The 15,351-nt window shown below is 39.2% G+C and overlaps 1 protein-coding gene across 3 annotated transcripts in view; it reads right to left on the bottom strand.

Annotated features, from left to right (window-relative positions):
- Positions 1-15,075, bottom strand: part of SYTL3 (synaptotagmin like 3) — a 40,802-nt gene extending 25,727 nt beyond the window's left edge. For 2 of the 3 annotated variants that reach the window (XM_080390043.1, XM_080390044.1), the window contains exons 1-5: positions 12,580-15,075; positions 8,002-8,556; positions 6,456-6,671; positions 2,859-2,923; positions 175-226 (exon numbers count right to left, since the gene is read on the bottom strand). In XM_080390043.1, the coding sequence (XP_080246169.1) occupies positions 175-226; positions 2,859-2,923; positions 6,456-6,671; positions 8,002-8,111 (443 nt within the window). In that variant the 5' untranslated portion in view covers positions 8,112-8,556; positions 12,580-15,075. The remainder of the gene's footprint in view (positions 1-174; positions 227-2,858; positions 2,924-6,455; positions 6,672-8,001; positions 8,557-12,579) is intronic. The other variant, XM_080390042.1, reaches the window with a different exon arrangement.
- Between the last annotated feature and the right edge of the window lie 276 nt (positions 15,076-15,351).

Raw genomic sequence — 15,351 nt, 5'->3', positions numbered from 1 at the left:
GATAGCTGACAAAGTGCCAATTTTTCTATGCTTTTATCATTTGCACTCCAAAGGTATTGAAATTTGGTTTTCATAACAAAAAAATACAAACTTCTGGCTGGTTTATAACATACAATATATCACCTATACAAATTCTCAGTGTCCTAGGACCATTTGTCCTTTTTTGAGTCTTACCTCAGCTTCTGGTAAGATTTCAAGAGCTTTGCGCCAACTGTTTCATGTCTGCCTGCGAAGGAGAACAAAAAAAACCCCAAACCACCCAAAGGTTATTTAGCAACAACAGCAGTTACTAACACCTGTACAACACTTTTCAAAATCAGTGTCTTTCAGAAAGTGGCCTGTATTGACAAAAGCTCACACACATGCAAGTCAGGAGTGAAATCAACCCCCACCCGATGTAGCAGGATACATGCCAAGCAACACGCAAGTTTCTCTCATATCACAAACTGTATCATGACCACCTTCACTTCTTGCAGGTGACATGTTCAGACCAGCTTTTCACAAATGCTGAGGACAATCAGGCACGGATGCTAACAGGCCCATTCCTGCAGGCTAAGTGCTCTCAGCTTCCCAAGATCCAGGAGGCAGATAGTGCACAGCCCCACCGCACTAAAGCACACTTCAACCATAAAACTCAAACACTATGGAAAGCTTGAAAATGCATACAAGAGTAGGCACATGGTCATCTCTTGCATCTTACGAAAAATTCTTTTCACTTTTCCTACTAGAGATCTGAGCAATCGTGAAAACACATGACCAACTCACAAACGTGAGCAAACCCCTTTGCTAAGGCCATCCCTGTGGGTAAATAGCAACCATGTCACATTCCTCAGGTGAGCAGCCACATGATGTAAAGAACACCAAGGAGCAAGTGCTCCACCAGGCACGAACAATGAAGAATCATAAAAATGTAGTTTGCTCCTGAGCGATCGCAAACAGAAAGAAGGGCTAAATGCATGTAACAAATGGCCAACTGAAAATATCTGGAGTGGCCTTAATCACTGATCATTCCTAATACAGAAAGCATCACGTGATCCACACTTTGCTGAAGATGTCATTAATATAACATATCACTTACGTGAAAGTAGTAGACCATGGTGATGGTAGAAACAATAATCAACTTATTGATGCTACAAATTTCAATCAGAACTCCAGGCTTAATGCTCTGTTATTAGCAAGTAATATTTGGTATCTTTATGGCAGCATTAAATAATTTTGTTTAAAATTTATTAGTCAGTAAAGGAAACCCATCAGTTTTATGAAATATGATTTTTATTCTTCAGGTAGAAGCTACACAAAATTAATAAAAAGCATACTGATGTAACATGGAGGTTTTTTACTCTGCAACATGAGAAAATTTCACTGTAACGTGTTTTATTTCCTGTTATTTTCCAGTGAATACTTCACTAGTGTTATATTTTCATACCAAGAGAGGGCACTGTCTCTCCAGGCTCGAAGAACCTAACTGGGACAGCTGCTGTATTTCAAAGTCTGCATTTTTTCACCCCTTTAATTATACCAGTTGGTCTAACCAAAGGAACTAAACAAAATATATTTCTCCCTGCAGGCTTATCTTCTGTATATCCTTAGATCTTTGTGACGTCAACAGTATTACTATTAGAGTAACTAAGCAAAATGCTTCAAGCACCTACAAAGCATTGATAATGCAAGGTAAGAACTCATTTATTTCACTGGAAAGAAGGACAGTCAGCACCTTGCTATATCAGATTCAGTGTCTGAGAACAACATAGCAACTTCAATAACAGAGAGACTGGTAAAATGACTGGCTTTAGACTTGCTGGAAAGAATATGAGGGCAAATTCTTAACAATGGTTATTGGATACAGCTATGCTTTAAAAGATCTGTCAACTAATACTTTAAAATTAGAAACTGTGTTAACTAGAATGGAATTCAGTGAAATCTTCCAAATTTAAAATGAATTGTTTTAGCAGGAATTATAGTTCTTAATATGCTACCTGCTGTCTTTCATGAATACCTACTACCCAAAATTTGCCTGACTACGTTCTTCCATTTATAAAATTATTTCCATTAAAGTTTCCTAAGAGATCTTAAAAAGGCCCAGCATCTTCCTTTTTACCAGCTAGAAGCAACACAGATACTGGAAGTGAAACTGTAACATTTAGCTACAGTCAGGCACAAAGTGAAACAGTTGCCTATCCAAACTGGCACTTCCAGGGAAAGAGGAAGGAAATCCTCTCCACCCCAGCAGTCACTGTAGTGAAAACAAAGACAGCCCCTTGGCTGGTGAAACACATTCCCCGTAGAGCAATCCATCCACATCCTCTGTAATTTCTTTTAGGTCTTTGTCTTTTTAATTGCACTGAAAAGACTGAACACACAGCAATGGCACAGATGGCTGAGTAAAGAAACATTAAGCATTTAGCTCTCTCGTTGATTTATAGCTATATTTTTTTTTCTTTTTTCCATTCTGTCATTTCTTTAAGCTTTAGAACTCTCTCAGTGAAAACAACCGAAGTTTTGACAAACAATGCATGCAAGACCATTTCCTTCCTGCACATATATTTGAAGCGTTTCTATATTTATTTCATGTCATTGTGTTTCTTAGAAGTCTTACACACTCATTAATTCAAACGGATATGGCCAGCAATTTTCTTATTCTTATTACTAATACAAAATAAATTATACTTCCAAATGCATTCTGCTAGTTTGTGTTGATGTTTTATTTAGTGCACACAAGATGCACTGCATGATAATTTCTAAAAAATCTCTCGCCAAGTGGAAGAAACATTCAATACACCAGCAGACTACATTCTGTGCTTCACTTAGATGAGGACTACATATTACACAGAAATTTACGGTCTGTTCCAGTGATTTACCTTCACCTGGGTATTTCTTTGCTCGTTCCTCAAAGAACCATTCACCAGCCTTTACTTTCACATCTCTGAAAAACAAGCAAAAGACATTTGAATCAACATTTTCCAAAGCGCACTTCTTCAAATGCTTGATAACTTTTTAACAATCCAACAACCTTTCTTAATCCTACAATAAAAATAAGATTTCATGACTGCCGACTCTATTGACTGATTTTCCTGTGGGTCTGCAAAGGACTCCCTCCCCTCCATATTTTTTTCTTCCTTTTTGCTACGTAGGACTGCCCGTAGAGAACAACACATACTGCTCTAGGCACTGCTCTGAAGCCACCGCCAGGGTCCACTCCAGTCTACACAACCAGCCTGCCATACAGCCCAGGCATGTGTGCGGACCGCTTCCAGCTGCAGCCTAGTCCGAGGAGCAGGGAAAGTTAATGATAAAGGACACGCTCCCAGGCACAACTTGGGATGGCTGCCAGGGACCACTGAGCTCCACAACCCTGATGGTGTGACGGCTTCATGGCCCATCTGTCTCCATTTCGTGGAGACTAACATCAATGCACAGACACCAGGATCACAGCATCAGAAAAGTAATGATTAACAAGTATAAAATTATATCAGCCTAGATAGCTCTGTCAAGAGCAGATCTTCAGCAGATTTGACTCTTGCATTTTGTCTCCAACGGACTTAGATGAAGGCTGCAATCTGAACTCGTCCATTATTAAAGAGACCAAAAGAATTTTAACTGAGGTGGGGGATTCTCTGGTGTCTTCAGGTTCCAAGTTCTTACCCAGATGTCCTACTCATTTTTAGGGCATATATCTCTGTTCCTTGCGGATTTTCAGATGCTTTATAGGATGAAGTCCCACTGCAAAAATTTCCTTAGTACAGGCACTACTCAACTTTCTTCTCTACACAGTAGTTAATTTTCCTTCTATGAAATTCATCTCTTTATTACCATTTCCTCTGCCAGAATTGCTTGAAACTGGCAACAACATACAGACAGCAAATTTGTGTAGGGCTTGCCTCCTTAAGAAAGCAAGTCTCTAAACATGAGAGCTATGGTGATATCTGCCAAAGGACAGGCAACAAAATCCCTGGGTCTGCCATTTCACACTTAACCTTACTCTATGTTAAAATAGACAAACTATAGGTAGGATCCTGCTTTTTATTTCTGTGGCTTGATTTTAAGGCATTTTAGGCATTTAAAATAATACCCTTGTAAGTAGCAAAGCAGAATATTAAAAAAAAAAAAACACTACCTGTTTAGATTGCACTATTTATTTTCCTGCCTAAACATAGATCCTTGTGCACAACTGAACACAGATGAGTTGAAAATGAGGTTAAAATAACTTTGAGACAGGATCCTTACTTTGGATGGAGATCTATTAACTAGTAAATGTCTGAAAACCCTGGCTGCACTAGATCTTCAAGGGCTCTGCATTGGTAGTGCCTCAGTTTCATCTCCAGCCCTCCCTTTCTGTTCTTTCCATTACCCACAGTTATCTTCCCAGAGTTTAATCTCCAGTTCTGCACACTCATGTGATAATGAGACCACTCACAAGATGAAAACAGTTCTGGCAATAGCCTTCTTTGGGTGTTTGGGTTTGGGGTTTTTTTTTTTTGGCTAAAGACTGTATTAAGCTATGATCGAAAGTGTGACAAGGAAGCTGATAAAGAGCCATCCTAATCAGGTAAAACAGACTAAACTCCTTCAAAGCAAATGTATTTCTAGACTCCTAGAAGACAGGATTCCTTAAAAAAAAACCAAACCACACACTAGACCAACTGCATTCACATAAGAGTTGCCTCTTCCAGGTGAGAGATACAAACTTTGTCATTCCACAAGGCTTTTAAAATTTCTTATTTTGTAAACAGTGAACATTCACTTATCTCTGCATGCTCTTCCACTGAGGCATTTAAGCATGTTCATTACAAACATGACCCTAGTGTCTAGGAGAGAATCTCAGTTGTGCTGCTGCAGATAATGTTTTGTTCAGGAAAAATACTCTAGTGGTAACCAAGACTCAAAATTAGATTTGATCAGGACTTGAAAATCAGCTCTTACATTTCTGTCATCCTATTTTCCCCTCTCCAGGGTAAATAGAAGGCACTGAGTAGCATTTACCACACTGCTGTACTACCTATACTTCTTGAGATTTGCAGCCTTGATGTAAAGCTCACTGAAGGTAATGGAAGAAGTCTGACCAATTTTAGTGGAGTTTGCATCACAACTAAACAAGATCAAATGCATTGCCTCTTTGCTATAAAGAGAATTTCAATGACAGCTGAAGAATTCCTCTATCTTAGCAAGACAAAAAATGTAGTTCCCTCAAGGAAAAGTAAAAACATCTTTTAATTCACTTAAATAGTGCTTTCCTGGTTTTACCATTAAATGTCTGGACAAGCTTATGAAATAATTAAGGTTGTGCAGCACTATACAAGGCAGCTTAACAACTAGTCACTCTCTATAGGGGATTTCCACTGGAGCCACCAAATAACTGGAAACCAATTTAAAGGAAGAGGAAGCAGAGGGAGGTCTCTAGAGGAGGATATGGAAAGTTAACTTTATAACCTTTCCTTTTAGTGTGTAAAGTATGAAGTACAGATAGTGAAATACATGTACCAAAATCTAGAAACTGCTTTACATCAAATAGGGATGGAGCTAATCTGCCTATTTAATGTAATTGCAAATGAAATTGAGGATTCAGGGAACATCTTTGTAGTGATAGCTTACAGTCTCCTCCAAACTATAAAAAAATACCAAACTAGTAGTAGAAATTAATTTCACTTAAGACCAATACCTTGCGTTACATTTCCCAGGCATTATTTAAATCTCATTTTGGCATCTCGAGAGGGAGTGAAGTGGTGCATTAGTCTTGTGTTGGCATAAAGCAAAATTTCATTCAAATTTTCAGGCTATGTACAGGGATATATATCATCCAGCACAGCTGCTGATTCATTTCCAAAACTATCTTTCTTTCCTAAATAATGCTATTTTTCATCAAAGGTGGAAATACAGCTAAAGATTTGGTTTAGAAAGATTCTGATGAATAGAATGGACTATGATGGAATATTAGGATATTAAAATTGTACCGATAAAGTAAAAGTAAGATTGTTTCCGGTTTCCTGGAAAACAAAACTGAGGTGACATACTAAAAGAAAAAACAACTAATACAAAGTAAATAAATTTGGATTTCTGACCACATTTAAACAATTCCTGATAATGTTATTAATGCTTTTTGCTTTTGAAATTTATATAAAGCATGACTTCAAATTATTCGTCAATCCAGGTTCCTCACTCCTGTAGTATGAGGCAAAAAAATCACAATTAGGAAATTGTCAAGAAATCAGCTATACCACACTACCTTCAGCAACTTCTTATGATGCTCCGGTGCAGCACTGAGTCAGGGGAAGGAGTTCTCTCTGCAGTTCACAAACTAATGACTGTTCCTATGCTCTACCATTGTCATTTTTGTCACACTAACTTTTGCTAAATATAAGCAGAGAAATCCTGACTACATGAAGTGTAACACAAAATTGCCATCAATTTCATTGCTACCAAGACTCCATCCAACATCCAAACCAAAAAAAATTTCTTACCCGTGAGCATAACAAACAGTGCATTTCCAAAGGCAGGGATTCAGGCAGACACGGCATTCAGAGCACACTCGATGGCTGCACCCATTGCATACTGCACCTCTGTTTATCAACAACCCAAGCGATTTCTGACAGCGAGCACAAGACCTCTCCTGGTATTCATGGCGTACATTTCCTGCACCTCTCCATTGAAGCTGCTGCACCTGCAGTTTCAGTTTTCTGAAAACCCAGGTAAAGTAAAGTAAATAAATAAATAAATTTAAATAGACGGAGACCCCCAGGTAATTCACAAGCTAATGCCCTGGTTGTGTAATATCATTAGCAATGGGAGATATGCCCTCAATTTTACCTCAATTGAGCACTGTCTGAAGGTGTCTACACACAGCATTTTTGCACTGTAACTGTATATGCAACCACATCCACACATAAGCAGCAAAAACAGGGTTCTGTTTGTGTCAATTATGCACACTCAGGGCACAGCACTGAAATTGTGTATGCAAATGATTATATACTCACACACAAAACCCGAGACTAAATGCTGCTTCCTTTCATTTGATAATGTATTTTATCATATTTATCCAAAAATCAAATCTTTTATCAAGTAAAAATAATCACAACAAATGCATCATCTGAAAGTTAAATAAAAAAGATATCAGAACAAAATATCAAAACCTCTCCCTTTCATTACCTTTTCTTCCACTACATGTACAAATAATCAATATCTATGTTTTCAGTTGTTAGCAACGTCAACAGTTGAAAGGGATTTTCTAACCAATTCAGACTTTCTTTATAACCCTTCATTTTTCATTATCATTCAATATGTCCAGTAATACTTATGCAAATATTTGCTGTAAATACAGCTTCTAGATTTAAGAGAATAAAAATACCTAACTTAACAACACAAATACCCTGTTTCACATGGGGATGCAATGTGACAAAGCAAGGTATAAGCTGCAAGGAAATCCTTGCCCTAGCCCTGACATAAGGCAAATAAAATGCCCTTCGCAACTGAAATACTTCCATAATTTGAGTAAATACATAAAATCCTTTTCCTAACAATGACATCTGCTGACACTGGTAACAAGCTCCAAGACAGTGTGGTGCACTTGCTACCTGTTGTATGTGAGAAGGGACAGTGATGGATTCGGCACAATGAGCATGTATCTAATGATTCTTAAATCCAGTCTTGGCAAAATATGTTACATAAGCCAACCAAAGATCTGAACATGTTCTGTGTTACCAGGACTACATAGGAACACGATGAGAATGTCATAAAGCCTTCATAGAAAAAATATAAGCAGCAGCTAAACTTTCTACAAGTTTCCTCAAGTATTCATTCAACAGTATTTGCTAATCTTCACTATAGAGTAGTCAATAGTATGGTAAATCCAAGAGGCTCTGGATAACCTTTAGTTTTCCCAAAGAATAAAAAGGCATTAGCTAACAAGAATTAAAATAAATGAACACATTTTGAAGGGCAGCAAAGAGGAAGAAAAGGACTTCTGAGAAAAAAGGAACCAAAATACAGGAATAGGGAAATGGCAGATACCTTATTCTTTCCTCTTCCATTTTTCTCACCATCTGGTCACGGTACAGGACTTCCAGAACAGCCTCTCGTTCTAATTCCTTAAGGAAGTTTAGATTATATTCACAGGCCATTTTTCCCAGGCTTCACTTGTTTTGTAGACTGCTGTCCTATGGTTCTACTACATCCAGAAGTTACACTTTGTAGAGTATAATATGGTCTGAGTGTTTACTAACTGCCCTTACTTGATTGGTGATACAGTCACTGTGTCATACCCTTGAAGAGAAAAATAACCATGTCTATCTTCACACAAGTCATCATTGAAGTATCTCTGCTACCCAGAGAATATGAGCACTTTGCAAGGTCACAGAAGTCTTGTCTTTTTCACATGAAAGAACTTCTTATTCTTTTTTTTGCTGAAAGTGGTTCCAAAAGAGATGAGAGCTTGCAGCAAGGTCCGGAATAGGGCTTTAAGTGTCACCAGATGGAGGGACAACTCATAAAGAGATAGTGTAAAGGAGTGGAGGGAATGTTGGGTTTTTTTTTTAATTTGGTCTTGTAGATTTGTTATTTCCAGGCCTAGGGAAACAAAGAATACATATTATTCTCTCCCCTCCTCACCTCTTCAAGACATTTCAAATAGTATGTGAAGACCACATTTTGCTATATTCAGACCTTTCATGCACTAATTCAGATACAGCAGAGGTTTTAAGACAGTCCCATTCTTCAGACAGTCTCACCATACTGTCCATCAACACTCAGCCATGTACCTTCACATTTTTTTGTACAGTTAGCATAAAACAACCGATAAAAAAGCTTAAGCTTGTTTTGAACGCTGGCCTACAGGCCTCATGACTGGAAAAGTCATGCTGGTTGAGACAGAAATGTCCCTTTCTAATCCTATCTTACTGAAAAGACAAAACATTGCAAGCCTAAGAGGAAAGAGGGAAAGACACCCTGTAAGAGTCACTTCTATCAACTACCCAGGCCTGGCAAGTCTAGATAAACAGTTTAATACCCAATAATGCTCTTCATTAACACACACAAACACTAAAGAGTTAAGACATTTATTATTTCCATCTCAGTGCACCAGTAATTTTGGTCTCAAACTGGTGACATTAATGTACAAATATACAAGAAGTATTTAAACAGAGTCACAACTGTATTTTGGATACATTCTGTGACCTTTACTTTTGTAAAACTCCCACTAAAACAGAAAATAATGTAAATATACTTTGCAACAAATTAGAGAAAAAAATGATTATTCAATCTAATTCAGCTTACTCATTATATTCAGTTTTAATACTGCTGTCTAGTGTGTACTACGTAAGAGTTCCACTTATGGCACACAAAATATTAAAGATAAGTATATGAAAATTGCTTAAGTGTTTCAAACTTAATCTGAGCTAAATACATACAGTCAGGCTGTAGGCAGAATGTCTAGACAGTAGGACAGAAGGGTAATGCTTTCCAAAGCAGTTACTGACACTTCACTGATGGACCTCAGCTGAGAATGTGACCAACTATGTGCATTGCTGGACCATTATTTTAAAATACTGTGAGTTTTAAGGTTTACAAAAAAAACCCACCAACAAAACACAAAAACCAAACAACAAGCCAACAACAATAATACTTCAGCTATACAGTGACGATGTATTTTTTTTGGTGCAGGGAATTACTTTACATATAACTTGTCCCAATTACTGTACTTATTTTCCCACAAAAAAAGCAGGAGGTAATAATTTGTATTTATAAACAGTATGCATTCCATTCTTTTGTATATTTCCATTAAACCCTTCCACAGACATCAAAAGGACAAAGCGTTTCACAGAAGTAGTGCTAACAAAGAAAAAAAAAAAAAAAAAGAGATTGGTTTCCTGTGGAAACAAGAGAGACAGAGATAGGCATAATCATATTTTATTTCCTTACCAGCTGCAATTTCACAGGAAATTACTCAGTTGAAACCTAAAAAGCCTGAGCAATTTTTTAACACAATATATGTCATTTTCAAAGGCCCCTGTATCCTTCACCTGCTTTCATCTTTCACCTTAAGAATACCTCCCAGGATTGATAAGCGTGTTCAGAGCCTTCAACTCCATTTAAGTTAATACAGTCTAACAGAGCAGTCAGTACAAACTCTGACACCTCTGCATTATACAGGATACCAAAACACCCATTACAGCATAAATTACATTTTCTGTAAACTCCCAGGACTTCCAAAGGCTAGCATATCTTCAATGTCATCAGGAAATCCTCCTGAAGCATCAGTAAAAGTTAGCAAATTCATGATAGTCACTATTAGGTGGATCCAATAAAACCGCTCTAGTGATCTTAAAGAAAACATATGAATGACTTACAGAGCTATTAAGAAACAAGTAAAACAGTTACTAAGTGCAACACCTGCAGCTAAGCAAACACAGAAATAGTTACTATGTGATACCTCCTTCAAATTATTTAAAAAAAGAGACTACCTCCCTTATTCAGAAGGGCACAAAGTTTTCCATATTTCAAGCCTGTTTTGGCAAATGGGTTTCAGATGACATCTTAGTGTATGAAAAATATTGAGAAGACAAAGAATCTTATTTAGAGATGCATATATATTATTTTTTTTAATACATGCTTTCAGCTATTCAAGCTTGCACAAATTTAAATGGTGTGAGGGAAGGAACAGATTGGAGCCTCCCCTTGTTTCCACTTTGTGTGGCTCACAGCTATTCCCCCCTGGGAGACACGGGTTCTGCCCTAGCCCATGCAGGACTCTTCAGAAGAGCACTCACCCTCAACCTATCTGTGATACTGCAAACACCATCATCAAAACCAGTTGATCTATCGCTACACTTCATATCCTATTCACAGTGATAAATCATAAGCACTGAATCTAATGCCAGCAGTAGATTGCCAGCAGGGACTAGGATCATCTTCTGGCACCAAACAACAGAAAAAACTTACTGCAGAGCAAAAGTTCCGGAGGCCCTATGTCCTACAGTGTCTGCACTATGCAGAGAGGAAAAAAGCCACCGTGGTGCTCTCACTGCTGGGCAAGATCATCACACGCTGCATAGAATAAAACTTAAAATATATCAATGTAGTCAACAGTTCTATCAATATTACATCTGGACATTACTACAATTGGGGTTTTTTTAATCTTCATTTAAGCTCTGACAAATGCTGTGTTCTGTCAATTTTTCTTGCACATTCAAAGATAACTCAAAATCTAGCTTAATGATGAGGTAGCTTTAAGAATGAATAAATAAAATATTGTATCCCCCAAAATGGGAGATAATCCTTGTGCCCCACAACAGGCTTGAGCTCATAATCATTTCACAGAGATGTTCAAACTGGACTGAAAAGCCCTTTACCATTGTAAAGAGCTTTTCTAACACCAAAGTTGTCTGCATTACATTAGTTTTTTAGCAGTAATAAAGAAGTGGTGTTTTCAGTAATGACCCTTCTTGACAGGAAAAAACAATCTTAAAAATCTTCACAGATGCTCTCCTTTCATGTTTACCCACTGAATCCAGCTAGCTAGCTTTTTTACACCATCAGCTAACCTCAAAGCCAAGCATCTTCTATGTAAAACCAAAAGCAACTGCAACCTCTTTAGTAAATACCATGTCATTTTCCCCTTTTCAGCACAAAGCTCACATAAAGTATTTTGTTCAAGCATAATTTTAAATTACGTATTTAAAATAATCCAGTATCAGGCACCTTGCAAATGGATCAGTAGCTTTTTGGAAACAACCTGTGAGGTCTCAAAGCCATCGTAAAGGAGATGGGACAACCAATGTGGTCACACCGTAGGAGGGAGACATAGATGCCCACAGTGCAAACTCACCGTGCTTTTTTCTATCAGGCTAAAATAGTATGTATTTATGTAACCAAAGAAAAATCAAAAGGCCTACACCTAAGGCAAGATCAAGTTTGCAAAGGTAGCTTCTTTTTTAAGTTTTTAAACTTAGAAATGCCTGACTTAGCAAGCTTTGTCTTGAAGCACCTCTGCATGTAATGTATTATTGATCTCCTTTCAGATCTTTAAGCATCACCAAAATAATGACAATTAAATAAGCATAAATAAACTGATCTTCTAAAGTCACAGCCTTCATTGGCTTGAGATAATTGGATTACTTCATCCATTAACCCAGAAGATGGATGTAATACATCAGTAGCTAGGACACAGAATAAGAAGGTTCAGAGTCAAAATTATCACAAAAGCTGCCATAATTTTTATCTATTTTCTATTCTATAGAATAGAAATAAATTCACATAAACTTATTCTTAGTTAAGAAAGTTACAAGTGGTATTTTATACTACCTGGCTGCAACAGTTTAATTTTCATATCCTTGCATACCCACATGCAAATTAGTTTAAGTTCTTTGATAATGTTTTAACAAAGTTGTCTTGTGATTTCAATAACATCCCATCCCAGCAGTTAAATTAAAAAAAACCCCAACAATAAAAAAACCAACAAAACCCATAAACACTTACGTTCCAGTTTTGGTCTTTCCCTGAAATCTTTGCGGTTTAAAAAACACTATTCCAGTAAGTAAAAATGCATCCCCCCCATGCAATGTCCTATAGAACAGATTAAAATGATGTCCTTACCTTTTCACCAGCCATCAAACAAAGATGTGTGGAAGTAAACTGCTTTTAAGAGATCAGTAGCACTCTTACTATTTAGTTATCTTTCCTTAAAAAAAAACCCTGGTGGTTGTTCTCCACCCTCTTTCCTTCCTTTGGGCACCAAAATTAGACTGACGTATGTACAGAGGAGCATCCCCAAAACAGCTAAAAGCAAATACACTCAACAAAGCTCTAGTGTCACAACAGCTTTTGCCAAGTCTCTGGCTTTGTTACCAGCAACAGCAACTAACAATCAAAGAGAAGTTCTTCATTTTTCTAACATTAAAAAGAGGCTAGGCACAAGAGACTATAAAAGCTGACTGATATAATCAAAATATGCTCCGTCTTCAAGCCGCACACAGGAAGAGCAGTGGCTTTGAGTTCTATATAATTTCTTTTTCAGAAATTATAGATGTGAAATACTACTAACCTCAAAGTCCCCAGGACTCGCACAGAAAACTGCTTGTATCGCAAACAGTTCTCTCCTGGACACAAAATAGTTTTCTATTCAGGTCTGAATGAGAAAGCAATTAGTACAGATAACAGTTCGAAAGAATTTATTTGTTATGCGTCAGTGAAAAGAAGAAAATTATTTTACCTCCAACTGGAAATCTGATCTCAGATAGCAATTAAAAGTTAAAATGTTACTTGGATTGGATATCCTAAGTCAGTCTATTATAGAACCAACTGTGAGTAATGACGTTCAAAATTACATCTGAATTATTTCCAAGTTCGAAAAAGAAGAGAGGCTGTTCCTGCAGGTCATTCTCCTTTCTTGTTCCTGGCTCTACCAGATAAAGTCTATATACAATGCAGAAGCCCTTCTTAGTGTTCTGGGTGTTTTAAGAAATATTATTTCAAGTTAAAATTAAACAAAGCACTATAATTCTATTCACATGGCAAAATTAAACAGCCTGCAATTTTATAACCTCGTTAAGTTAAATAGATTTAAATATTTCCACCTGTGTAGGTCAAGTTTAATCACCTTCTTCAACTGTATCACTGAAGGCAAAGCAACTGTTAGTGGGGCACAGAGCTATGCTCAATAAAGAATATTTGGATTATTTAGGCCTTCATTTCAGGGAAAACTTTAGATGAAAGACCAGAAACAACCTGAGGATTGTTACTACCCACAGCAACAGATTTGTAGTATTACACATTCAGGCTGAGGAACATTAGCCCTGCCACCAGCTTTCCCCTAATATTTAACCAAAGCCTTAACCACCACACTTTTAACTCGTATTTTTCCCTCTCATGCCTGGACATGAAAAACTGCTGTGCTATTTTATACGTGCTAAGACTATAACCAAGTTATAACCTTTTATTCTTTTGTCTAAACAAGCACCGCTTATTAAGCCTTCCCATAGTCCTCACGTGTTTGTCTCTGCTTTCTGGCTGGCGGAAGCAGCAAGCACAGGGCTCAGAGGGACCAAGGGTGAGCTCAGCAGCCAGCCACAGTCCCGCTGTATCCCAGCGGGGCAGGCAGAGCGGGTGCTGGCCGCAGGATGCCTGCGCAGTCCCAAAGTGAGGTGACCAGTAAGAGTTTTCTTCTTCAGGAGCAACAGGAGGCAGGGCCTGACAGAGGACTAGAGATAAGGTCAAAATGTAGAGCTGCAGCCTGCCAAAGAGACAGGCCCGGAGCAGAGATCACAGGGGTGGAGGCCACAGCTGCAACCTGTCAGCGCACTCAGGCCCTGACATTGCAAGTCCCTCAACCGTCTTGAAATACAACGCCTAAAACTGGATGCAGTATTCCACTGTATTCCTGGTGAGGCTTTATTGCAGAGTGCAATAGGAATGCCACTTCCCTCTTCCCGCAAGCTATATGCCCATTTCCGGGTTCCGATATCGCATCTCCTTAACAGCACCATATGATGAGTTGCGGTAAAGCATACCTAACACACTCTCTCTGGTCGATGCAATGGCCGCCGAGTGAGCTGAGCTGGTCCTGCCCTGTCTGCATTTATAAAGCTGGTTATTCCTGCCTCAGTACAGGCCTTTGCACTTGCCCCCAGTGAATTAATTTTTATATCGTTCAGGCTATTTCTGCAGTTCACCCAGGCCACGCTGAACCTGAACATCATCTTCCACCATCTAGAGCCACTCTCAGAGGTTGACATCCACAGTAATTTAGACAATCTGTAAACACTGGGACCCCCCCACACTCCATAAACTGTGCAAAGTATGCCCTCTAACTTCATTGTCCAGATTCTGGTTGCTAAAAATAACAGGATCTGCTTAGAACTGTAAGAATTCAGATATTCCTCATGTCTTTCCATGGCTTTTTTCAGTTGCCGGGTATACATGACATCCTCCGGCCTTCTTTTCAAGCTGTTTCCAGAAACAAGCCGCAGACCCCCCCTTTCCCAGGGAAGGGCCTCTCGGATCCACCCCCGCAGGCACGCCCGCGGCACACGAACGGCAAGCCACCTGCGTGGAAAACACAGGCGTGACGGGCCGCCCGTCCTCCCTCAGCCTCAGGCTGCGCGGCTTCCGCCACCGCCATGGCGGCCCCCCCGCCGCGCCCCGCTCAGCAGCGTCTCCCCGCCCAGCTCCTCCGCGCTGTCGCTATGGAAACGGCGCCATCTTGGAGGGCGCCGGGCGGGCTCAGCCCCGCTGCGGCAGTCGACGCGGCGACCGCGGCGCTCCCGGTTGCTACGCGCCCGAGCCGCGCAGAGTGCGCAAGCGCGCTGGCGGCCGGCGGGGCGGGGAAGCGCCGGGCCGTACGGAGCCCAAGCAGAGCCGAGCGCGCAG

The sequence above is a fragment of the Falco punctatus genome, assembly GCF_963210335.1.
Source record: "Falco punctatus genome assembly, chromosome: 5".
NCBI lineage: Eukaryota > Metazoa > Chordata > Aves > Falconiformes > Falconidae > Falco > Falco punctatus.
This window is presented reverse-complemented; position numbering and strand designations above follow the sequence as displayed.